General features: G+C 25.9%; 6 protein-coding genes across 9 annotated transcripts in view; all 6 read left to right on the top strand.

The window, feature by feature from the left end:
- Positions 1 to 24,829, top strand: part of LOC105838260 (mannosyl-oligosaccharide 1,2-alpha-mannosidase IA) — a 601,715-nt gene that overhangs the window by 557,487 nt on the left and 19,399 nt on the right. The gene's annotated exons all lie outside the window — the stretch shown is intronic.
- On the top strand, positions 9 to 3,368 carry LOC118644113. Of its 2 annotated transcripts, none has more exons than XM_036282751.1 (9): positions 9 to 189; positions 1,184 to 1,303; positions 1,371 to 1,488; positions 1,562 to 1,826; positions 1,899 to 2,021; positions 2,247 to 2,337; positions 2,506 to 2,648; positions 2,748 to 2,880; positions 3,205 to 3,368. In XM_036282751.1, exons 1-9 carry the CDS (start codon positions 40 to 42, stop codon positions 3,226 to 3,228), a joined length of 1,167 nt encoding a protein of 388 aa, XP_036138644.1. In that variant the 5' UTR covers positions 9 to 39; the 3' UTR covers positions 3,229 to 3,368. The 2 variants fall into 2 exon arrangements, with proteins under 2 accessions (XP_036138644.1, XP_036138643.1); XM_036282750.1 differs by having other exon boundaries at positions 2,954 to 3,314.
- On the top strand, positions 3,439 to 7,246 carry LOC118644112. Its single transcript, XM_036282749.1, has 9 exons — positions 3,439 to 4,232; positions 4,587 to 4,706; positions 4,841 to 4,958; positions 5,047 to 5,311; positions 5,399 to 5,518; positions 5,723 to 5,813; positions 5,986 to 6,128; positions 6,359 to 6,491; positions 6,566 to 7,246. Exons 1-9 carry the CDS (start codon positions 4,011 to 4,013, stop codon positions 6,614 to 6,616), a joined length of 1,263 nt encoding a protein of 420 aa, XP_036138642.1. The 5' UTR covers positions 3,439 to 4,010; the 3' UTR covers positions 6,617 to 7,246.
- Positions 10,548 to 14,644, top strand: LOC105838266. Of its 2 annotated transcripts, XM_028194121.2 has the most exons (5): positions 10,548 to 10,869; positions 10,950 to 11,072; positions 12,339 to 12,429; positions 13,693 to 13,835; positions 14,041 to 14,644. In XM_028194121.2, the coding sequence occupies exons 2-5, from the start codon at positions 11,005 to 11,007 to the stop codon at positions 14,186 to 14,188; spliced, it is 450 nt and encodes a 149-aa protein (XP_028049922.1). In that variant the 5' UTR covers positions 10,548 to 10,869; positions 10,950 to 11,004; the 3' UTR covers positions 14,189 to 14,644. The 2 variants fall into 2 exon arrangements, with proteins under 2 accessions (XP_028049922.1, XP_036138655.1); XM_036282762.1 differs by having other exon boundaries at positions 10,548 to 11,072.
- On the top strand, positions 15,251 to 21,526 carry LOC105838265. Its single transcript, XM_028194518.2, has 6 exons — positions 15,251 to 16,444; positions 16,523 to 16,639; positions 17,224 to 17,314; positions 17,376 to 17,518; positions 17,614 to 17,749; positions 17,811 to 21,526. Exons 1-6 carry the CDS (start codon positions 16,167 to 16,169, stop codon positions 17,862 to 17,864), a joined length of 819 nt encoding a protein of 272 aa, XP_028050319.2. The 5' UTR covers positions 15,251 to 16,166; the 3' UTR covers positions 17,865 to 21,526.
- Positions 22,501 to 23,548, top strand: LOC105838261. The gene is made up of 2 exons (XM_028194591.2): positions 22,501 to 22,882; positions 22,983 to 23,548. Exons 1-2 carry the CDS (start codon positions 22,818 to 22,820, stop codon positions 23,137 to 23,139), a joined length of 222 nt encoding a protein of 73 aa, XP_028050392.1. The 5' UTR covers positions 22,501 to 22,817; the 3' UTR covers positions 23,140 to 23,548.

Genomic DNA, 24,829 nt, shown 5'->3' with positions numbered 1-24,829 from the left:
AAAATTTTACACATATCGCGTCACGGCACTTGCACCGAGATGACTGATAGTAACACAGCAGATACTTATTACACTATTAATCGAAATTTATTGTTATGTATTGGCCTATGGCCATATCAAAGTTTTGGTTTCAGATGTGTTCTAATAACGATGATGACCATAATACTTATATCAGGAGTAGTATTTCAGGTATAACAGTTTATAAATCTTACTTTTGCAATTAATCAAAATTATCTTCAAAATATTGTTGTTTGATATAAAAGTTAAAAAAATTAATTTTTATAAATGTATTAATTTTAATAAATTAGCTGTAAAAAAATTAAAATAACATAAAGTTTTAACGAATTCAGTGACGCTTAAAATTATTATATATCTTGAACATAATTATTGTATATTGATTAACTTCTACAAAACCATTGCAAAGTTACTAGCCAAAATTATATTAAGAGGTCATTCTACTGTAATGATTCAAAAATTGAGGTTTTTTTTAGAAATTGTTTCTTAGTGAATATACTATGTATATATATTTAAATAATTCTCTTTTTTGTATTTATTAAACTACAATCTAAATAATATTAAATAATTTTAAAGTATTGTTATTTATTGTTTTTCAATGTTTTTATATGGTGTCTTAAAAACCAAATGTATCCACTACGGGATTGATTTCTCAATAAATTATTAATTTGTATGAGTGTTGCTATCGTTCCTACCATAATTAATAATTTTTATTAAAAAATAAAAAGTAGTATTGTTCCGAAAAAAGTGAGAAGAAACATATTTCTTTTTGTTATGTAAAAAATATAATAGAATCAATATTTTGACATAATTTTGGTAAAGACAATAGCTATAGATGTGTAGAATAAGCTCCCAAAAATTAAAATCGATTAGGTATTTATAGTTATTAAATTTTTTGTCGCGCAGAGAGTGTAGAATGACTTAGAGCCGTTGGTGTGCAATTTGAGCAGAGTGAGCGTTTCGAGCGCTATTACAAATTAGCTGTAACACATCGAAATAATTCGAATTTCTTCATCAAAATTATACAGTAAATTCTTGAATACATGTACTTTCGAAAAATTGAAAAAAAATGAAAAATTTTTTGAAATTTTACCGTAGATAATGACCGCTTAATATTGACAAAATTAATGAAAAGTCAAAATAACTTGGAAGAAAATATTACTTTCAGTTTACAACCTTCGTCACAAGAGAATACAGTATGGATCTTCTTCTGAAGATCCTCGCATATAGTATGCCATGGCTAACTTATCTATTGAGATATAATATTCTTTGCTTAAATACGAAAAAGGTAAATACATTCAATATTAAATTTATTTAGAATATTAAAAAACGTAAAATAATTATTATGAATGTAGATGCAAAGCCTTATAGAACGAGTGCATATCGACTGGAATGAAATAAACAACGCGCGTGAACTTGAGATAATAAAAAAATATTCAGCTATTGGAAGACTCATCACATTGGTTACGACATGTAAGCAATATATTGAATAATTTTTCAACTTGCTGGATTTAATAGCAATTCAGAATTGATTTAACTGTTGCAGTATCCATCTATTTGAGTACATTTAGCTTCATTTTGATACAGCTTCTGTCAAATTTTGTTCTGGACATCACAAAGGCTGTGAACGAATCTCGTCTGCGACAATTTCCGGCCGAGATCGAATGTTTTGTAGATCAGCAAAAGTATTTCACTCCGCTTTTATTGTATCTGTTCTTTGTCGTTTTATGCAGTCTAACTGTGCTGATAGCCGTCGAGACACTTTTTATGTTATATACGCAACATGCTTGCGGATTATTCGAAGTAGCCAAGTAAATAATGTTTTAAGAAGCGAGTGAATTATTATAATTTTGACAACATTAAACATACAAATTACTTTTTAGTTGTCGCATAGAACAAACATTGCATAGAGGTATGGTACAAGATGTCATATCTGTTGCTGAAAAAAACTCGATAATATATCAGGGAATAATCAGCGCAGTCGATATACACAGAAAAGCAATCGAGTAATCCGTAATTCTTATTAATTTAAACAAGAAAATTTCTTTTATTCTGTAGCATGATTTTTGTTCAAACTATTAATTTCTCTAATAATTTTGCATCGATATAAAATATAAAATTTCATGTGCAAGGAATTATATAAATCGCAAATGACTATTGCCAATAATTATACGTAATTATTGACAATAATTATTTGTACATGTATCCTACGCACGTAATTAATGTTTAAGGTTTATTGAAATGTCGAAAGAAAATTTTAAGTGGGTGTTTTTCACTGCACTACCATTGACGGTACTATCGCTAAGCATCAATCTCTATCGCGTAAGTAACTATTGATATATATTTTTATTGATACTAATAATAGTGACGCTGAATTAACATATTTTAATTAAATATTGTAAACGCGATACCTGCATATAATATCGCATCTCTAGATGCAAAATCTGCATTCCTTACAAAGCAAACTGATCATTTGCTGTGTGATCGTAGCTTTCTCGACAGATAACAACTAAAGAACATCAGGAGACAGTAACAACTCTTTTGTTTGTAATGGGTCAATTTGGGTATCTGTTTTTCTGTAACTATTTGGGACAGAAGGTGATCGATCATAGCGGCGATATTTTTCACAAAACGTGAGAGCTAATTAGATAGTTATTATAATGCTAAAGAATAAAAAATTTGTGTCAACATTGAAACTTTCAATTATAATCTTCCTTTAATACATTGCATAGATACAACGTACAATGGTACATGGCTCCATTAAAAGCTCAAAAGTTATTGCTGCTTGTAATGCAGAGAAGCATGCGATATTGCACGATTACGATTGGCGGCTTATTTATTCCATCTTTAGAAGGATTTGCCACGGTAAAATTGAAGCATTAATAATAATCTATTATTGAATATTTTTGCCTGTTTGTCAAGAAATTTTTTATTTCAGCTTACAAGCATGTCACTTTCATATTTTATGGTAATTTATTCTATCCAATAAGTTTATAATATAAAATTTATCATTATAGTTGAACACGCATATATAGATCGTCACAATGCAATAATTTTAATATATCTTGTTGTAAATGCTAATATAATAAAATATAAAAGCTATTTATAAAATTATATTTGTTATCGTTTAGTTTATTAAAAATAAATGTGAAATTTTACGGAATATACGATATATACATTTTTTTATAGAATCATGCACAATGTAAAAAATGAAATAAGGATTAGTGCGACATTAGTCAAGAAGATATGCAACAATCGAGTCGTATTTCTTAAGTAATAGAAATATATGTTATCACTTTTTTTATTAAAACAATCTATTATTATATGATAATATTATTATCATTTCTGATAATTAGATTAGTAAAAAGAATATTTATGTTCCGGCACAATTTAATCTTAATAAATTAATTTAATAGAGGAACAAAGCTATATATAAACATAGATTCTTTGTGTAATACAATTTTAAATGTAATTACGTTATAATGCAACTAATAAATTGTAATTATGACAGCTCACTAACTTAGAGTTTTAATGTAATACAAAATGACATTTACAGTATTTATGATGTAATCTTCGCCAAATAAATTTTATTACAGATCACAATTTCCAACAATATTTGCATAACCATGTTTTTAGTTAGTCTCGAATGATGTTATTATATAGCACATATTATTTCTGTAGGCACGTAGCAAAGAAAGTACTGTTATGTCCCGCGTCTCGAACAGAAATGAAGAAGCGTCGGAAACGTGCAAAAGCGACGTTGCAATTGCGCTTGCGCCGATCGAATGTAAAAGAGAAATATGAAACACATACACAAAAAAAATTGTTTTATTACGCAAATAATACCGTTTACCTATGACTTATTGATACGGACAGTAGCTAAATATATGTAAAAACTATCATTCGCATGGCTATAGTAAACTATTGTAATTTTATAAAAAAAATAGCACATTATTTTACATACGCAGAAATAGTATTATAATCTATAATCAAACATGCGCGTACTAAATTTGAGTGGTAACTCGTGGAAAGAAATTCGACACAAACGCGTTATAACATTCATACCAAAATGGCAAAATTGCTCGATGAATAGATACTATACGATGAACCGAATTCTGTTACTATGTGTTGGCTTATGGCCGTATCAAAAGTCTAGTTCCAAATATATCATAATACCATTTATGACCATAATGCTTACATCTGGCGTAATAGCCCAGGTATGCTAATTTCTTTTTTTATTTTACATTTTATTAATTTTCTTTGTACAATATTTAATATAAAAATTAATAAAACAAACTTTACTTAATAAAAATAAAAATCTTATATATAAAGTTAAAAAACATTAATGCGTAATTATTTTTATTAAAAAATATTTTTTGTTATAAATTTTGAATTGTAACAAAACATAATAAATTATAAATTGCAATAAACTTGTTAATATTTGATTAAAACTTTTTTATTTACATTTATATATATTTTAAATAATCTTTTCAAATCTATTTTGGTAAAAAATATTAATAATTGATATCATGAAAGTAAAAAATAATTTGAATAGAAAATATCATTTTTAGCTAATGACTTTTGTCACAACAGAGTACAGTACAGATATTTTACTACATATCCTCACCTACACCATTCCATGGCTAGGCTATACATTAAAATATAATGCACTCTGTTTAAATATGAAACAAGTAAGAACATACAATATCAAATGCGAATACTTTTAAGTAAATCTTATGAGAAAAATAAGTGTGATTTTTATTATTAAATATTATTTAGAATATGTTCGGAAAGAAACTAAATAACGATTACCTTATGAACACAGATGCGAGATCTTATGGAACGAGTGTGTTGTGATTGGAATGAATTAAACAACATACAAGAAATTGAAATAATAAAAGAATATTCAGCTTTCGGAAGATTTATTACATTAGTTCTAACATGTAAGCAATATCTTGTATAAATCTTTTGTAATCTAGCTTCGATTACTTTGATTTGATTAGATTCGAATTTGTAATCATTTGATTACAGTGTTTATGTATACATGTATTTCTTGCTTCATTCTGGTACAGTTTCTATCAAATATTCTAATAGACATCATGTCCAGTAAAAATGAATCTCATTTACGACAATTTCCAATCCTAATTGAATGTTTCATAGATCAACAGAAATATTTTTTTCCAATTTTGTTGCAATTATGTGTTGTTGTTATATGTGGTCTAACCACAGTACTAGCTGCTGAAACGATTAATATGTTATATACACAACATGTTTGTGGATTGTTTGAAATAGCTAGGTAAAATTCAAAAAGTTTTAAAAAAATAAATCAATTGATTTTAAGCATTTTATAAAGATGTTATAATAATTAAATTAATAATTTTAGCTACCGCATAGAACAAGCATTACACCCAGATATTATACAAAGTATTGCACCGACCAAAAGAAATTCAATGATATATCAAGAAATAATCAATGGATTTAATATGTATAGAAGAGCAACCGAGTTCGTAAATGTTATTAATATGTGAAATTTTTTATATTAGACAGTGGGATTTTCACTTTCCAACAAATTTATATAACATAAGAATATTGTAAATTATCACATATAAAACATATCAATATAATAATTAATAGTTATCATTTATAATCATTTATGTAACCTATATACTCTTTCTATACGCATATTTAAGATTTATTGTTATTTAAGATTTATGGACTTATTGAAGATAAATATTAAACGAACATATTCATTACTATTACCCTTAGGGGTACTGTCGCTGAGCATTAACCTTTACCGCGTGAGTAATTATTTTATTTTTACTTATTAATATTGCGCGCGCGCGCATTGATTTTACCAATAGCTATTAACCAATCAGTAATTGATACAGTTTATTAGCATTGTACCTATAAATATAAATTAATTTTATTATTTTGTTCTACGGAAACAAACTAATAATTTATATGCTGCAGTTTTCTCGATTAATAGACTCTAAAGACTATTATGAGATGATTGTTAGTTTTATATTCATTATTGGCCATTTTGGATACATGTTATTTGGTAACTATTTAGGACAGAAAATAATCGATCATAGCAGCGATATTTTTTACAAAACGTAAGTAACATACATATTATTAAACCTTAATTACATGCACATAATTTGTAAAGTTAGAAATTAAAATATTTTTCTTGTTTATTATATGTATGTTTTATTTCTATTTGAGATCATTAAGTGCTAATAAAACAAGCGGGTTAAAATTATGTGTAATTAATTTGTTAAATATAAATTTCCAACACACACTTTATCAGTTTTAATTATGATTTTATAATAGCAAGATTTTTTAGATATAATGTGCAATGGTATACAGCTCCATTGCGAGCGCAGAAGTTATTGCTGCTTGTAATGCAAAGGGGCATGCGACATTGCACCATCGTTATTGGTGGTTTGTTTATTCCGTCGTTCGAAGGATTTGCCACAGTAAAATTTTGATACTAATAATTCTTATCAAATATTTTTACTTCAAATTTATTTTAATAGAATTCATATTTTAGCTTACAAGTATGTCAATTTCATACTTTGCGATGATTCTTTCCCTCTTCTGATTATCGACATAAGATAGAAATCGAAGCTTGAACCTCCGATGCAAGTAGTTACAGCATTCTTGTAGTATACGCTTCAAATAAAAATATAATGCTACAGATGCAATTAGTATAAAATGTATTGTTGCATATAAAATAAATGTAGGAATATGTTCTATTATTAAATATTACTTAACTTTTTAATTTTTGTTCTACTGTTTCAATTAGAATACTATTACCGTCTCGTTTTCCATTATATTCAGAGTGACATAAGAAAAAGTTTTTTATTTTTACAAGAAAATGATTCTGACGGCACAACATAAACGCAAAAACTTGCGTCAAAAAATGAAAAAGAGCGAACCATTATTATACAATAATATCATCATTATTATGATTCTTAAACTTCAAAATCTACGTTTTTTTAGATTCTTATATTATTTAATCTTTAGATAAGAGGATTTAACTATTAAATTGAAAACAGAATATATATATCTAAATGATATAAATATTCTTAAATGAGATTCTTTTCATGTAATTTCAACATTATATTCTTCTCGTTGATTTCATCTTTAATTTGAACTCATTGTCCCTTTTATTTTTGAAAACCATAATTTCTGATTTAATAAGTAAAATTTACTTACAAAATAATTTTGAAAGAAATAAGTTATGTTTTCTTTATTCATCGTGTATGTTTTTTTAGATATTTCTGAAATAACAATAATTATTATTATAGAAAAGTCATCAACATAAGTTTTTTTAATTTCCGAGAAATAAAGTGGCACTGTTTTATTTTTCAGAAATTGAACATTTTACTTTATTAATATTGATAAAAAACATAATCTAATTTTATAATTTAAAAAGTATAAAAACTCATAACTTACATATTCCTATCTTTTTTCTAAAATCTACTAAAAACTTCAAAATCAAGAATAACGTTTTTACTAAAACAAAATTTAGCATTTTGATCGGCTATAGATTAACTATTTTTAACTATTTTAGAATTTTTGCTGTATTGTTTTCAGCAACTATAAAGACCTAGGTATATATGTACTAACTTAAATGTGAATACAACAAAATTTATAGCATCGCGAAAAAGAAATTTTAACAAAAATAACATACCAATTTTAAAAGAGGATAAAGAATTTTAAGGCTACTTATATCATAATACAATGCATTGCATCATAGTTAAGACAGCTTACTAAATTAGAGTTTTGATGTAATCCATAATAAATTTTTACTATACTGAATATAATTTTTAGATTATATTTTTTAATAATTATTGTATAACAATCTTTCTAATTAGTCTTAATTAATATTAGCATACATTACTTCCATACGCTCTACAAAGAAAACACTGTAACATTTCGCGTCTCGAATAGAAATGAAGAGACGTCGGAAAGCGACTTCTCAATTGCGCTTGCGCCGATCGAAAAGAGAAAACGCAGGAAAATTAACGTAGGAAAAAAAAGATAATCACACAATAATGTTCGCCTGGAGGTTATAGATACGAACGCATCAAAATTATAATTTGCATGATTGCAATAAATTATAGCTCTAATTTTTTGCATTAGTTTAATATTTATTTAAATACTTATAAGTAACGAATTAGAACTGCAATCAAAATATGTCGAACCTACAAAGCAGCTTGCAGAAAGAAACACAACACAAACGCTTTGTAACATTTACATCGAGATGGCAAAATTGTTCAGTAAATGAATACTATAGAATTAATCGAATTTTGTTACTATGTACTGGCTTATGGCCACTTCAAAAATCTATTTACAGAAATACTTTAATAATATCTATAACCATAATGTTTATATTGGGGCTAGTATTCCAGGTAATTTCTTGTATTATTTTACGTTTTTTATTAATTTTTTTGTATATTATTTAATATAAAATTAATAAAAGAATTTAATAAAAGTTAATAAAAATTAAAATCTTATGAATATCACCTTATGAATATCATCTTATGAAAACACTAAATAACTACTTTCATTAAAAATATTTCTTTTTTACAAACGTTAAATTATGTGCATCAAAATTACAAAATTGTCCGCTAAATGGTTATATAAAATTCATCGAATTTTATTATTAAGTATCTATTTGTGGTCATTTTAAAAATTTATTTTTAATTATATGTTAATAATTTGTTACTATTACATACGTTGTATTATATATGAATATTTATACTGTAGTACTTTAAATACGTCAAAATTTTTTTTTCTCAATTTTTTTGTATATGTATATATTCTTTAATATCAAAACTAAACGAAACAAACAAAGTATATTAGTATAAGACATTAGTGTATAATACTTTTTTTATATTCGGTTTTTTTAATCGAAAAATTGTAATAAATCTAATAATATTTAAACTAAAATCTTTTATTTGTGAATATCTAGGAATAACTAAAAAAATAAGTTGTTTTTATATTAAAAGTCTACAAAACATAAAAATTTAAATTAATTCCTTAAGTTAAATAATATTTTGTTATTTTTAACTTTATTTATTTTATTATTTTAATACAAAACATCATGTAATTAAGAAAACATTACATTTAATTAATTTATTTCTGTGATTAAATTGATTTCTTTCAAAGAAAGTATTTAATTTAATATTAGGTATGCGCACGTTTATTAAATTTTTTAACAAATTAAAGTACGTTGCACCAAAATGAGTTGCATCATCACAGCTCAGTTATCGTCAAGCAGAACTTGCAGCTGATTTTCGTCGTTGGTTTTCTTTGAACAATTTCAGTTAATCGTTAGAATTAAAATTACTAACAAAATCTATACACTGAGAAACCTATATGGTTGAATCAACTAAACTCTTGTTTGGATGTGGATAAATTGGTTGACGCAACAAAAGAATGTAGTTGAAATATTTTGTAATATTATACTAACAAACCCATGTTGTTGAATCAACTAAATTTTTGTTTAAATATAGGCGAACTACATTGTTTTGTTGCGTCCAATGTATTTGTTTGCCCACATCCAAACAAGAGTTTAGTTGATTTAACTAAACGGATTTTTCAGTATATTATTTTTTATTTACTATTTGATACTTCCTCATCATATGTGTCGGAAAAAATTTTTTTGGCTTTAGTTGCTGTCTCTTTTGGTAAAAGAAAAAAACATACACAGAAAGTGAATTTTATCAGGATCTATAAAAATGTGTAAACGTATGAAACAACGACTGAATAAACGAAACTCATAAGCCTTAGCGCGTTAAACAGATGCTGTATGAGTCACGCACATCGCGAAAGAAAAAACACATGTGCAATTTTTCAGGTTATTAATGCATAAATTTCATACAAACTTATACACAAACCTAACATTTCTTGAGTTAAATTTAACTCTATTTAGTTAAATTAAGAACGGAATGTTAAGTAACAACAGTGGCGACATTGGAATGATAAAAAAATTAATCAGATGCAATTTAATATTCCAATAATATTAAATTAATTATTACATAAATATTAGGTGTAATTTAATAAGATTATGAATAGTGTATTCTAACCAAAAGAATTATCTATGATAGTAATATAAAAATAGAAATAATTTAAACGGTTAACTTTTAGCTAACGAATTTCATCACTACAGAGTGTGATATGAATTTTATTCTACGTGTTCTTACGTACACTATCCCATGGATAATTCATATGTTAAAATATAATGCTTACTCTTTAAGTATAAGAAAGGTAAGAATATTTGATGTCAACTAAATACTCTTATAGAAAAATTTATACGAAAAGTAGATTTTATTTAAAGCATTTTTTTCGAGAAAAGATAAATAAATAACTATTTTTTAACACAGTTACAAGACCTTATGGAACAAATACTTTATAATTGGAATAAATTAAGCAACGTGCAAGAAATTAAAATATTAAAACAATACGCGAATTTTGGAAGATACATCACATTGATAACAACATGTAAGCAATACCTTGAATAATTCTTTTATACTATAGATTTGATTACTGCGATTAAGACTTAAATTATTCAATTACAGTGATCATCTATATATGTACATTTTGCTTCATTTTGATACAATTAATATCAAATAATCTTTTGGATATTGCAATCAGTAAAAATGAAACTCATTTACGACAACTTCCGGTTCTTATAGAGTGTTTTATAGATCAACAAAAATATTTTTTTCCACTTTTACTGATAATATGTTTTTTCGCCACGTATAGTATAACTACAGTGATAGCAACCGAAACGCTTAATATATCATTCACACAACATGCGTGTAGTTTATTTGAAATAGCCAGGTAAAATAAAGCTATATGCTTTAAGAAATGAATCAATTGATTTTAATAGCAACATATTACAATTACGTTATCAATTTTAGTTACCGCATAGAACAAGCGTTACTCAAAGATACGGTAACAGGTATTGCATCTTCTATGCAAAGAAATTTGATAATATGTCAAGGGATAATCAACGGATTTAATATGTACAAAAACGCAATCGAGTTCGTAATTATGTATAATTACAATTTACTGTATTATCTATTGAAATTTATATTCAAACCTTCTATAATATTTTCCTCCCGATTTCTCTATAATATTTATTTTGAAAATTAATTTATTTTAATAATAAGTAAATTCAAAGACTTTTGAAGTTTAAATACACAGAGAAAATTTTACAATAAAAATTATTAAGTACGATAGCTACAGATAAGGATAAATTTCAAAGAATTATACGATAAGTAGTGTAAATACTATTGTAATTTGATAAAAAACATATTAAAAATTTTCAAAATTCTTTCTTTGATGCGCGCTTACTATTTATAGTAATTAAAAAAAAATTTCTCCGTGTATAAAATAAAAGATGAGAGTAAATAACGCGGTTAAAATTACAAACGGCAAAGCGCAGATAGAGTCATAAAGAGTGATCTGCAGTTTAGCCTGCTCTTTTGGACCGCAATCAGTCTGACATCGTTTTAAAGTTTAATTAATGAAGTGCTGATTCTGAATATGCAAAGCTCTTGTTTGCCAAGTTTAGAACATTCTTCATATTTATCCGTCTCACATATTTTATATTTAGTTATTTATTCTTCCATATTCTTTCACCCTTATGTATTCTTATCACAGCATTTTAAAGCGATAACTTTTGTGAATCAACATTTGTGTTTCGGATCAGTATCTAAACAAATTAACAATCACTTCTTGTAATTTGCGAATCGATTTGCATATAGATCTCGAACACCTATTTAAATTTTTAATATTTTCTTCGTAGTCTTATAGTGAGTTACTTTATTCTTAATTCACCATGTTAGTCGCCATGTTAGATTACATATTATATAAGAATATCTTTCTTTTTTCCTCTCTGCCTACGTATACTTCGGATTTTGCAATCTGGGAGTAACTCAACATGAAACCAAGAAAGAATCACACAATATTTGTGTTTTCTGATACCCTATAACTCAAAATGAGTCAAAACATTCGTATATTATGGAGTAATTAATCAATTTAAATTTGTAACTCTATTTGCGCTCTGCTAATCACGCTGTTTATATATATATATTTATAAATACACACACACACACACACACACACACACACATTCTCTCTCTCTCATTATAATCTTTATTTTATATTCAAATTTATTTTAGTTATAAAATTTTATGCGAGAAGTTATATAAATCATTAACGTATATAATTAACAACGATTACTCGTATGCATTCTATCATTTATGTACTTTCTTTAATTTATTTAAGATTTATTGCTATTTAAGGTTTATCGCAATTATACAGAAATACTTTACATTGGCGTATTCAGTACTATTGCCATTAGCAGTGCTATCGCTGGCCGTTAATCTGTATAATGTGAGTAATTATTAATATACACTTATTAATATTATATATTTTATATGTATATATCTATATATATATATATATATATATATACACAGGGTGTCAGAAAATTTTTGACATAATGCTTACATAGAAGTACAACGGACTAAACTGAGTAAAAAAGTTCTCTATCATTTTATGATTTTCGCAACAGTTACCGATTATTTATTATAAAAAAATAGCTGATTTACCCGGCCTACCGCTAATTACCGGCAAATGCGAGATAGTACCGCAGTGAGAGACACATTCGCGGTCACTGAGCGGTCATATATACTATATGTAGAGGAAAGGGGGGTAAGATGACGACCCTAAGGTTTACCGATTTTTCCTCATTTCTGTGATGGTGTAAAAATAATGATCTATTTTTTTAGATTTACTAAAGCCCTTCGTATCTACCATAAAAATTAAAAACTATTAAATAAATTAAAATTTTAAGAAATTTTGATTTTCTAAGAACGTGTCAATTTCGTCATCTTGCCCCCCTATGTGGATAAGATGACTTTCAATAGCGAAAAGAGTCAAATTAAGTGACATTATAACCTATCTATTATTTATCTATTATATAAACTTCAATTTTCTTCTTTATTTAACAATATATTATATTAATAGTACAACTACTTTGTTTTTTTTAAATAACAAAATTAATAAATTGCATATGATATTTACTTACAGATTATCAGTATAACTAGTATTACAAATTACAAATTTAATTTACATAACACGAAATTACATTTGTTGCAAAACATCAGCAAGTACAAATGCATCATCTGACGTTATCCGTCATCTTATCCGCAATCATAGTATTCACTTATTTATTTAATAAAAATGTTTTTAAAAACCGAAAGTATTTACTATAATTACGTCATTCCCTATAAACAAGTGCTAAAAAATTGTGCATGGGTATACCTAAAACAAATTTCTTATCATATTATTCACTTTTGTGGACCGATTGAAATCAAACTACAACAAATACTTACTATTATCTAAAGCCTTTAATGAGTTCAACATTGGTCGATATCTGTTATTAGTTTAAACAAATTAGCGATTCGTCATCTTACTCACTTCGTCATCCTACCCCGCTTTTCCCTACAAATTATATACATATATTTATATATTTGTACGTAGAATCTATTGACATAATATCTGCATATATGTATATGCTGCATATATTGTGTAAATACATGTTTAATTATTTTTTCTCTATAAAATCAAATTAATTATTTATGTGCTATATAGTTTTCTCGGTTGACAAAATCCAAGGAATATTATGAGATGTTCGTTAGTTTTCTATTTATTTCTGGCCATTTTTGGTACATGTTGTTTTTCAACTATTTAGGACAGAAAGTAATCGATCATAGCAGCAATGTTTTTCATAGAATGTAAGTAACAAAATCATTCATTATTAATTAATCACAAATATGATTGCTAAAAACGTTTTTTGTTATAGGTCTGTATTGTTTTACTTATTTACATCAGAAGTGGAAGTAAAACAAACAGACTATCACGGAATTATTAAGAATTAAAGAAAAATGAATTTACAACATAAGAGATTTCAGTTCTTACTTTCTAATAACAATATTTTAGATACAACGTGCAGTGGTACATTGCTCCGTTGAAAGCGCAAAAGCTATTGCTGCTTATAATGCAAAGGAGCATGCGACACTGCACATTTGTCATTGACAGCTTGTTTATTATGTCTTTTGAAGGATTTGCCACGGTAAAATTTGACTAATAATAATTCTTTCGTTTTAGATTTAATAGAATTTATATTTCAGCTTGCAAGCACATCAATTTCATACTTTACAATGATTATGTCTTTTTTTTGATTATCTGCATAAAAATTGAAGTTTAAAACTTTACGATACAATAGTCTAGCATACTCATATAGAAATTTATAATATGCAATTAACCTACTAAATTGTTTTCACATTATATATAAAATAAAACAGAACTACAGTGTTAACTTACTTTAATTTTTCGCTTTTGGTTGTTCTTCCTTAGAATATAATAGAATTATTGTTTTCTGTTATATTTATTTACAGTAACATAATGAATATAAGTATTGTTAAAAAAAGATGACTAACACGATCGCTTTAGGAGATAAAGAAATAAAGAAATATTTGACTTTAAATGACTTTGATGATAAAATACGAATATAAAGTACTTGCGTTGGAAAAAATAAAGAAAATTGTATATATTATCGCTTTCATTATGTCACTGGCGAAAATAAATTATTCATGTACAATTTAGTAAATTATTTTCTTTCATTATTCTATAATACTTAAAGAAGACAGTAACTATGCTATTTTTTTCGCAAAGTAACAACTTACTATTATTATATAGTTCTCAACATTTTGTAAAAAAGTATCATATAATACCTATAGATATTAGTAAAAACGTAACTCTCCATGTAATTCGACCCAATAGTATTTCAAGTATCGTGCAGACATGGACTTCGCTGGAAGTCGTTACTATAGAATAAATCGAATATTGTTAATATGCCTTGGTCTATGGCCATATTATACACAACGGATGAAATACGTTTATTGCATATTTTTATTTCTCTTTCTTTTATGTAATGTGTTTTTTCAGGTTTGTTATTGTTCAAACAAATCTATTTAAACTTCTTACAACTAGTTTGCATTATTATTTTCATAACTTTTTAAATTAATAATTTACTGTAAATTATTAATAATTTATTGAATATAGTGTATTATTTTATTTTATTATTTGTGTGTTGGTAATATTTTTTAAAAATACAATATATGTCTGCTTAAGGCTTTATATTATTATAAATTTTTTGTAAATTTATTATTTAATAAACATAAACATTTTAAAACTTAGTATTTATATCAAATACAAATATTAGACAATAGTCCTGATAGAAATTCATGCAGTGTGACTGAACTTTGGTCTACCTAGTAATAATAATTTCTCTATAAACACAAAAAATAATTTTCTTTTACTGTTAACTGAGTTCAGATATTATACAGCTTGCATATTATATAATACAATAACTGCGAGAAAAACGTTACGTCTTGATTGGAATTTTAAAGAGTTTTGCTATTTAATTACTAGACACACACACACACACACACACACACACACACACACACACACACACACACACAGAAACCAATAAAATTATCCAATGACCAATCAAAAATTGCACTAAATTTCTACCAGGGAGGTTATTATATAAATTATTGTCATATGTACACAAACATCTATACATGGGTGAATCATCCATATAATTATAGTTATCAGCATTTATCACTAAGGAATATAGTGTGGATCTTCTTTTAAATATTTTGTCGGTCATCGGACCTATAATATATTATACATTTTTATACTTTGCTACACTTGTTAATGGAAATAAAGTAAGTTTATTAAAAAAGATCAATTTATATAACTACGACTGATCGAATTGTATTACAATGGAGTACGTTTTGAAACATTCGAAAGACCAATATAAATTATCAGTACCTTTTTCTAGATAAGGGAGCTTATAGAAAAAGTGCAGTACGATTGGAATTCCCTAAAAGAGGAACAAGAACTTAAAATTATACACAATTGCGCTAATGTCGGCAGATTCTATTCAATCATTGTGTTAGGTGAGTAATTAGGTTACAAAACATTCTGAATAGTGCGATCATGAACTTAAAATTAAAATTAAAATTAATAAGAATTAAAATGTCATATATGTATGTATGATTGCAGTAACGATATACACTACATATTTTCTTTTTGTATTAATATTTTTTTCACCAAATATTCTTGATATTATAATGCCTTTAAACGAATCGCGACAATCACTTTGGCATCTTTCATATGCGATTGATATTTTTATTGGGCGGGATAAATACGTCGAATTATTAACATGGTATTTGATCTTGACATCCTTCATCGGTATGACCATAATGATAACTGCGGAAACTTTCATGCTAATGAATGTCCAACACATATGTGCAATGTTTCAAATCACTAGGTGACAAATTCTTAAATACTAATAAAAGAAATATATATTATTTTAATTTAGTATCATGACATAATTGAATTTTTGTAGTTATCGAATCGAACGTACTATAAACAAAAGCCAGATAAAATCATTAGCCTCTTCAAGAAAATATAATTGTCATAAAAACATCGTAGAGGCTATTGATAGTCATCGAAATGCTATCAAGTTAGTATTGCAATTTATAAAACTCATCTATATTAGATTATACATTTGAAATTGAGGATTGCGAATTGAAGATTCTAATTCAACCAACTATTACAACGAAACAAATTAAATCGTACTTATATAATCGATTCTCAATCTCCAATGCTTAATCAGATGGACTTTAGATTTTTTCCGAAGTTATTCTCAATAGTACATGAAGAAAATTTTATATAGTAAAAAAATTACTATGGTAAATAGTAGCGCAAACCCCAACGAAGTAATTATGAAATTTTTTACTATGTTTTTTATCAAATATCATATAATTTATTACTTATGATATAATTCTCTAAATTTTTTCTTATGGTCCGTAACTACTATCGTACGTAATAATTTATATTATAAAATTTTCTCCGTGTATAAAAAATTGTGTTTTCACGAAACTATTATTTTATATTCCAAAACTGTTGAATTAATTAATGTATTTTTATAATACTTTTTTACATTTTTATATGTAATATATTTCACATGTAATGAACATTTGTTTACGATTTAATAGTCATTTTCTAAGAACTCAAATTTATATTACTGTGTGATAATTGTTCAAGGTTCGTCGAGTTTCTCAAATCCACTTTTTCAGTTACCAATTTTTTGGCAATTCCTATTGGCGTGGGATCATTAAGTATTAATCTATATCGTGTAAGTTTATAAATCTAATTATATTATTAACATGATTTTTAAAAAGTAGGAAGTTCTATAGCTTTCCGAGCATGTTATGGCAAGAGATATTAACGGTACAAGCTTAATGTTTTTACAAGTTTTCCTTCATTTTTGCTACATGTTCCTTTGTAACTACATTGGTCAAGAAATAATAGATCATAGCGACAATATATTAAAAAAAATGTAAGTGTAAAGAAACTATAAAATTTTAGTTACGTATGTATATGTTCAAAATTTACATAATTGCACATAACATTAATTAATATATGGCATTACAGAAGTAATACTCGATGGTACGCGACGCCATTGAATATACAAAAATGTCTCGTGATGATAATACGCCGAAGTATAAAGACTTCCACATTGGCGGTCCATTTTAGTTTATTCGTTCCATCTTTGCAAGGCTATGCTACGGTAAAACAAGTAACTTGTGTAAAGAGTATAAAAACTTTATATTTTTATTGTCCTATTGCAGCTCGTCAGCTCGTCGTTATCGTACTTTACGGTAATTTATTCTATGCGCCGATAGTGACATGATGTGATAATTAATAATTGTGATTGATAAGTACTTTGGTGAGAAAAAAAGTGTCGTGATAGGTAAAAGATAACATCTTGGAAACACGTTACTTTTAAATTTATTGTGTTTATATTTGAATATCTTTATATTAAATTAATCCTAGAAGATAAAACTAAATTTTTTATGCACTTATGCACAAAAAGTCGACTTACCCTTGTTACATAAAGTACTATTTTTAAAATATTACCATTATTTATTCTTCTTCAAATCATACAACTTTTGTCTAAAACATTTTTACCTTATACTGACTTTAGTTTTTGACATATTCCGGTGTTTTGTTTTAAGTGCAATTCTCATCATGTATAAGTAGTATTTATTGATATAATGTAATATATAATATATTTATATCCGTAAATATATTTATTATTTTATCCTTGCAAAAATTAAATTAGATGAAAGTAATTTGAAAATTATGATTTCTTTCCCCCTCTTTTGATTACCCACGAAAATCAAAATTAAAAATTGCCACGATGTAAATAGTTTTAGCATACGCGTTTTAGCATATATATAACCATATAAAAATAAAATAATACAGCTGCAATTAACCTACTGACTTTACTATTTATTTACCTTACATAAAATAAATTAATAATATAATATTACATTATCGGTATTATTCATTAACTTTTTGATTGTTTAATTATAAGATGATAGAATTACGATCTTGTTTACTATTATACTCACAATGATATTACAAATTTAAGTTTCTCTATTGTTACAAAAAATGATGACTAACGTGGTCACTTCATACAGAAATATGAAACTGAAGACATATGACTTTGGCCATAGAACATGAATGTAAAGCGTTTGCTTCAGACAAAAAGTAATCAAACTGTGTATATTATTACCCTTATTATATCTTACTGCTTCTAGTGAGAATGAATTATTTACGTACAATTTATGGAACTATTTTCTTTCATTATTCTATGATATATAATTATGATAAAATTGTCTCTTTCATCAATTTTTTATATAGCAATTATTGCTATTTTTTTAGCAAAGTTTACATTTTGCTGTTATTGTATATAGTCTCAGCATTTTGTAAAAAAAAAATATTACGCAATATTTATAGATATTAGTAGAAAAACGATTCTCCATATAACTCGACGCAAAAGTTTTCAAATGTCGCGCAGACATGGACTTTGCTGGGAATCGTTACTATAGAATTAATCAAATACTATTAACGTGCCTTGGTCTATGGCCATATTATACACAACGCACGAAATACATTTACTGTATATTTTTGTTTCTTCTTCTTTTATCTAATGTCTTCTTGCAGGTTTGTCGATATTCGTACAAATCTTTAATATTTGTTTAGAACTATTTGTCTAATGTTCTTATTATCCTCATGATTCTTTTAATTATTTGATTTGATAATTAATAATTTGTTATTATACATATATAACATATTATTTTAATTTTATTATTTATTATTAAACTTTTTGTAAAAAGTATAATTTATATATTTTTAATTTGACAGTTTTTATTATTAGTACTTTTTCATAATATTTATTATTAATTTCTAATAAATACTAAAATTTCAAAATTTAGACGAGGAAAAGGTGATACTATGACCCTCATGAGCATTATAACTACCCGTAACATCTTCATTATTAAGCAAATAATTTCAGTTGTTATTTATGAAATTATTTGTTTAGTAATTCGCAGTTATGCATTAGCGCTAATATATCAATACATAACAACATTTGTTATAAAAAGCATTTTTCTTTTTGAACGTTTTAAAACTATTTCAAGATATATTCTTTGAATTATTCATAATTTATTTCACGGTAATATATATGTATATTTGAATGTTTTTGTTATTTAACATTTTATTCGGTTACACATCTTGAGTTACACAAAATAACAAGTTACTTAATAGAATATGGATTTTACTAATATAGTTCTCTAAACATGCTAACATCTCAGCAGACTTAACAGAATCTCTTTTTTGAAGTTTTTATACCAAAGGTTATTCAATAAATCTGATTATAGTTCTTTCTATTACTAATTATGGTTTACATTACATATATTATAGATTTTTAGCATTGCATTCTGCTGAAGAGATCATGTGTACGTGTGTATATTTGCATATATTTTGCTTTTTTATTTTAATTTAATAACAAAATATTGTGTTTTTTTTACACAAAACCAATTTTTAAAATCTATTTTAGTTAAAAGGATTATATTACTTTCCCTCCTCTTGTTTCTCTTTGATTACACAGTGTTGTTACATTTTTATAAATACATTCTAATTAAATATTTTATAATTTTGAGTCTAAAATAATATTATACATATATTGACACGCGCAAATGAAAATGTTAAGTTTTTAATTTAAAATTTAATTATTAACGAAGTTATTGTAAAATGTAAAGGATGAGCTATAATATTACTTTCTACTCTTTATCGGGTATAACTCTATCAGACAATTTTATTATAAGTTATCGTCGTATATATCACTCAAATATTTATACATAAATGAATAGTATTTATATAATTCTAGTTATCGTTGTTTTTCACCGTGGAATACAGCGTAGATCTTCTTTTAAATATTTGCTCGATCTTTGGACTTACAATATATTACACAATTGTATATTTTGTTTTGTTTATTAATGGCAATAAAGTAAGTTTGTAAACAACATCGATCTCTATAATCACGACTGAATCGTACAACAATAAAGCACTGAAAAATTGAATTTCTCTTTGTACTGAAGAAATGTATTTACATAAATTATCAGTATTTTGTTTTCTAGGTAAGAAAGCTTATGGAAAAAGTACGGTTTGATTGGAATTCTCTGAAAGAAAAAGAGGAACTTAAAATCATACATAATTGCGCTAATGTCGGAAGATTCTATACAATTATTACATTAAGTGAGTAACATAATTAAACTACAAAATATTCTCAATCGTAACGCAATTATAAAATTAAAATTATAATATTGGATGATTGCAGTATGCTTATACACATCATATTTCGTGTTTGCATTTATATTGTTTTCGCCAAATATTCTTGATATCGTGATGCCATTAAACGAATCGCGACAATCAGTTTGGTATCTTACGTCCACGATGAATTTTTTTATCGAACGGGAAAAATATGTCGGATTGATAATATTGTATTTTTTTCTAACAATCTTCATTGGTATTACCACGACGGTAACTGCGGAAACATTCTTGCTAATGAATGCGCAACACATATGTGCAATATTTCAAATTACTAGGTAAATTCTTAAATATTAATAAGAAACTATAAGTATATATTGCTACGATTTAATACATAATTGAATTTTTTTAGTTATCGTATCGAACATTTTATAAATATATATAGCCAATTGAAATCTTTAATCTCTTCAAAAAAATTTAATAATGATAGAAACATCGTGGAGGTTGTCAATAGTCATCGAAATGCTATCAAGTTGGTATTACAATTTATAAAGCTCATATTAGATTGCTAATTGCAAATTTAAAAATTAAACACAGTAAAAAATTTTATGTTAAATTTAACACGTTTCATATATCCCAATCATCTACTCAAATTTTTGTGTTAATTTAACATATTAAGGATATGTTAAATAGCAACATAAATATTATGTTATATTTAATATAAAAATAAATGTAAATTTTATAATTTGACATAATTTTTATGTAACAATTTAATGAGAAAATTATATCAAAGTAACACGTGTGTTATATGTTATACTTTAACATTATAATAATGTTAATGTAACATATATAATTGTGTTACAATAACATATTATGAATGTTATTTTAACATTATATAATATTATTTTAACACGTTATATATGTTAATTTAACATATCATATGTGTTCAATAATAATTATTTTAGAAATGCTGAAAAAAATTTTTTACAATTGCATATATAGATTGTTTCAGGATCATTGACAAAAACTTTATATGTGCTCTCTAAATTATTTGGAGTGAACTATTTTTGGTTTGCCTTAATCGTGCTGCAAGTGGTCTTTATGTAGCGCGTTTGCATTTTACTTCCAAGATAGTTAAGCCGCTTGCTCGCTTATCGATGGCTCCGCGCACTAATTGCCGGGACTTTTAGAGTAAACTCAATATTTATTTTCAGTCAATTTTGACAGATAAATACTATCACTAATAATAAAAAACATATTTATTATGTAAAATTAAAAGTACGTGTACATTGTGTTATTTTTACACTTTTTTCAGTTATTATAATAATTTAACACTTTACTTGAATTAACACAACAGCAATATGTTAAATTAACACACAATTGTGTTATAAATTTAACACAAAACTTTCTACGAGGAAAAATTTTAACACAAATACAAAATGTTTTTTACCGTGAACCAATTAAAATGAAACAGATAAAAGATTTAGATTTTTCTGATTGCTTGAATTCTAATTTTGAAACTGCACTCCCCGATTTTCAATGTGTAATAAAATGTAAGAATTACATTCTTATATTTTTTCTAATAGTTTTCACTAGTAAAAAATTGTATTTTATGAAACTATTTTATATTTTAAAATTGTTCAATTAATTGTATTTTTATAATAATTTTCTATATTTTTGTACAATATTATACATGTTATTATACATGTTACGAATATTTTTTTTAATATTAGTATTCTTTTTCTAAAAATATACATTTATATTATTATGTGATGATTGTTTAAGGTCCGTTGATTTCCTCAAATCCACTTTTTCAATTATCCGTTTTTTTACAATTCCTATAGGCGTGGTATCATTAAGCATTAATCTATATCGTGTGAGTTTATAAAATTAATTGTATCGTTAATATTATCTAATAATTTTTTTAATCATAAGTTTTATAGCTTTGCGAACGTGTTATCGAAAAAGATATAAGTGGTATAATAGCATTATTTTTATTTGTTGCCGTTCATTTTGGCTACATGTTTTTTTGCAACTGCATTGGTCAAACAGTAATAGATCATAGTGAAGGTGTATTTAAAAAAATGTGAGTTTAAAAAATAAAAGATTTTAATTAAACATATATCTAAAATTCACGTATTGCATATAACATGTTAATTAATATGAATTAATACATGACATCACAGATGCAATACTCAATGGTACGCGGCGCCATTGAATATCCAAAAATGCATTATGATGATAATGCGCCGAAGTATGAAAACTTCTACACTGATATACTGCCTTGGTTTGTTCTTATCGTCTTTGGAAGGTTTTGCTACGGTAAATGAACAACTTGTGTGACAAATGTAAAAAAAAAATTATATTTTATATATTTTATTACAGGTTGTCAGCTCGTCATTATCATACTTTATGATAATTTATTCAATGCGCCAATAGTAATCAATGGATGTAATCAATAATCGTAATTGATAAGTACTTTGACGACAAAAAGTATGTTTAGTGATGGACAAGACAAGAATTTCAAGATCTTGTCTTAATTTTTCAAGACAAGAACACCAATTTCTTGTACTTGATAAAATCAAGACAATCTCAAATTTGATTAAAATTTTCAATGACATATGAAAATTCTTTATTAAAAGATCTTGTACACCTTTATGTATTAAAATGATATAAAGTACAAGCGTACACAAAACGTATTGTAGAATTAAACAAATCATAGTTCTAAAATAATAGAATCAATTAAAAACAAGTAATACAAAATGTTAAAAGTTAGAGTCAATATTAATTTCTTTGACAAGTATGCAACGTATGTAGTCAAAATTTATAGTTTAGTTAATATTAATTGTATTGTGATAAATAAAAAAAATATATATATATTTAAAAATGTGTTTTTGTTCAAATTTAATAATTGATATTTTAGAAATTTTTTACGTGTATTAAGTTAATATTTGTCTGTCAAAAATATATCTTTTTAATCATTTTTATAAAAATATTTTAAAAACTATAACAAAATCAGAATATAAATAAATTAATATATTTATTTACAATATCCAGATTTCAATAAAATTTATACATTTATAAATTTTATAAAATTTATAATATCTTTAAATATATATATAGTTTATAGATATTATAAAAGGATCAAGAGTCTTACAAGAATTTTGCAAGAAGATGTTGACTGTCAAGATCAAGACATGGTGATTCTTGATATTAAAAAATCAAGACAAGACAAGGAACGTCGAATTCTTGTCTTGTCTTGTCTTGAATTCATCACTAACAATAAGTGTTGTGATATATAGAAAGTAACATTTTTAGACTATCAGAAACTTTGAATTTATTGTGTTTAGATACATCTGTTTATGTTCAAATATTTTTTAATATATACTTATCTTTTATTTTTTATTCTATACAAAAATTTTTAGTCTATACAAAAATATAAGGTCTCACACACACACACACACACACACACGCGCGCGCGCGCGCGCGTGAGCGCGCACACACATCCAGAGAGACCCATACACACAAAATATAAGGTTTTAAGTAATAATAATCATTTACGTAATCATTTGCAAGACAAAAAATGAAGTATATACGTTTTAATATTATTATAATATTATATTGAATGTGTGTGCCTATATTGCAATTCTATGGTAGATTATCCGTAATTCTATCATTTTTTAAATAAATTTTGCAATACAAGGTTATGCGTAATTTGCATTTTAGAAGCAAATAACGTAATTAGCTGTCTCAATCGCTTTAATTTGTGATGTCCCATTATAAATCGTGATTTTAGTTCCGATAAGTGGTAGATAGCTTAGTTGCTTTGACATTGTGTTGCCACGCGATATGTTTTATCTCAACTGCAAATGTCTCTATTCCACGACCAGCTTCTAACTAGAAGCACTATCGGCATCGCTTATAAGTACGAAGAACGCATGCAACTCGTCGCGCACAAATCTTCTTGGGCGTACAAGACAGAAATTAGAGCGTTCCGTATCGTATTTCAATGCTGTCCACTAGTATTACCACT

Source organism: Monomorium pharaonis, chromosome 2 (assembly GCF_013373865.1).
Source record: "Monomorium pharaonis isolate MP-MQ-018 chromosome 2, ASM1337386v2, whole genome shotgun sequence".
NCBI classification, from domain to species: domain Eukaryota; kingdom Metazoa; phylum Arthropoda; class Insecta; order Hymenoptera; family Formicidae; genus Monomorium; species Monomorium pharaonis.
The sequence above is the reverse complement of the archived record's forward strand: the minus strand, read 5'-3'. Positions and strand labels throughout refer to the sequence as shown.

Bases quoted from the DNA above. Each gene is read 5' to 3' on its own strand.
- LOC118644113 (XM_036282750.1), top strand. From the start codon at position 40: ATGACTGATAGTAACACAGCAGATACTTATTACACTATTAATCGAAAT. The intron at 2,338-2,505 runs GTAAGTAACTAT...GTGTGATCGTAG, and splicing joins TAAGCATCAATCTCTATCGC to CTTTCTCGACAGATAACAAC. The intron at 2,881-2,953 runs GTAAAATTGAAG...TTTTTATTTCAG, and splicing joins CTTTAGAAGGATTTGCCACG to CTTACAAGCATGTCACTTTC.
- LOC105838265 (XM_028194518.2), top strand. From the start codon at position 16,167: ATGATTGCAGTAACGATATACACTACATATTTTCTTTTTGTATTAATA. The intron at 16,445-16,522 runs GTGACAAATTCT...GAATTTTTGTAG, and splicing joins GCAATGTTTCAAATCACTAG to TTATCGAATCGAACGTACTA. The intron at 17,750-17,810 runs GTAAAACAAGTA...GTCCTATTGCAG, and splicing joins CTTTGCAAGGCTATGCTACG to CTCGTCAGCTCGTCGTTATC.
- LOC105838261 (XM_028194591.2), top strand. From the start codon at position 22,818: ATGTTTTTTTGCAACTGCATTGGTCAAACAGTAATAGATCATAGTGAA. The intron at 22,883-22,982 runs GTGAGTTTAAAA...ATGACATCACAG, and splicing joins GAAGGTGTATTTAAAAAAAT to ATGCAATACTCAATGGTACG.
- LOC118644112 (XM_036282749.1), top strand. From the start codon at position 4,011: ATGCGCGTACTAAATTTGAGTGGTAACTCGTGGAAAGAAATTCGACAC. The intron at 4,707-4,840 runs GTAAGAACATAC...TTATGAACACAG, and splicing joins TCTGTTTAAATATGAAACAA to ATGCGAGATCTTATGGAACG. The intron at 4,959-5,046 runs GTAAGCAATATC...ATTTGATTACAG, and splicing joins TATTACATTAGTTCTAACAT to TGTTTATGTATACATGTATT.
- LOC105838266 (XM_036282762.1), top strand. From the start codon at position 10,897: ATGAATCAATTGATTTTAATAGCAACATATTACAATTACGTTATCAAT. The intron at 11,073-12,338 runs GTTCGTAATTAT...TTGCTATTTAAG, and splicing joins ATGTACAAAAACGCAATCGA to GTTTATCGCAATTATACAGA. The intron at 13,836-14,040 runs GTAAGTAACAAA...ACAATATTTTAG, and splicing joins AGCAATGTTTTTCATAGAAT to ATACAACGTGCAGTGGTACA.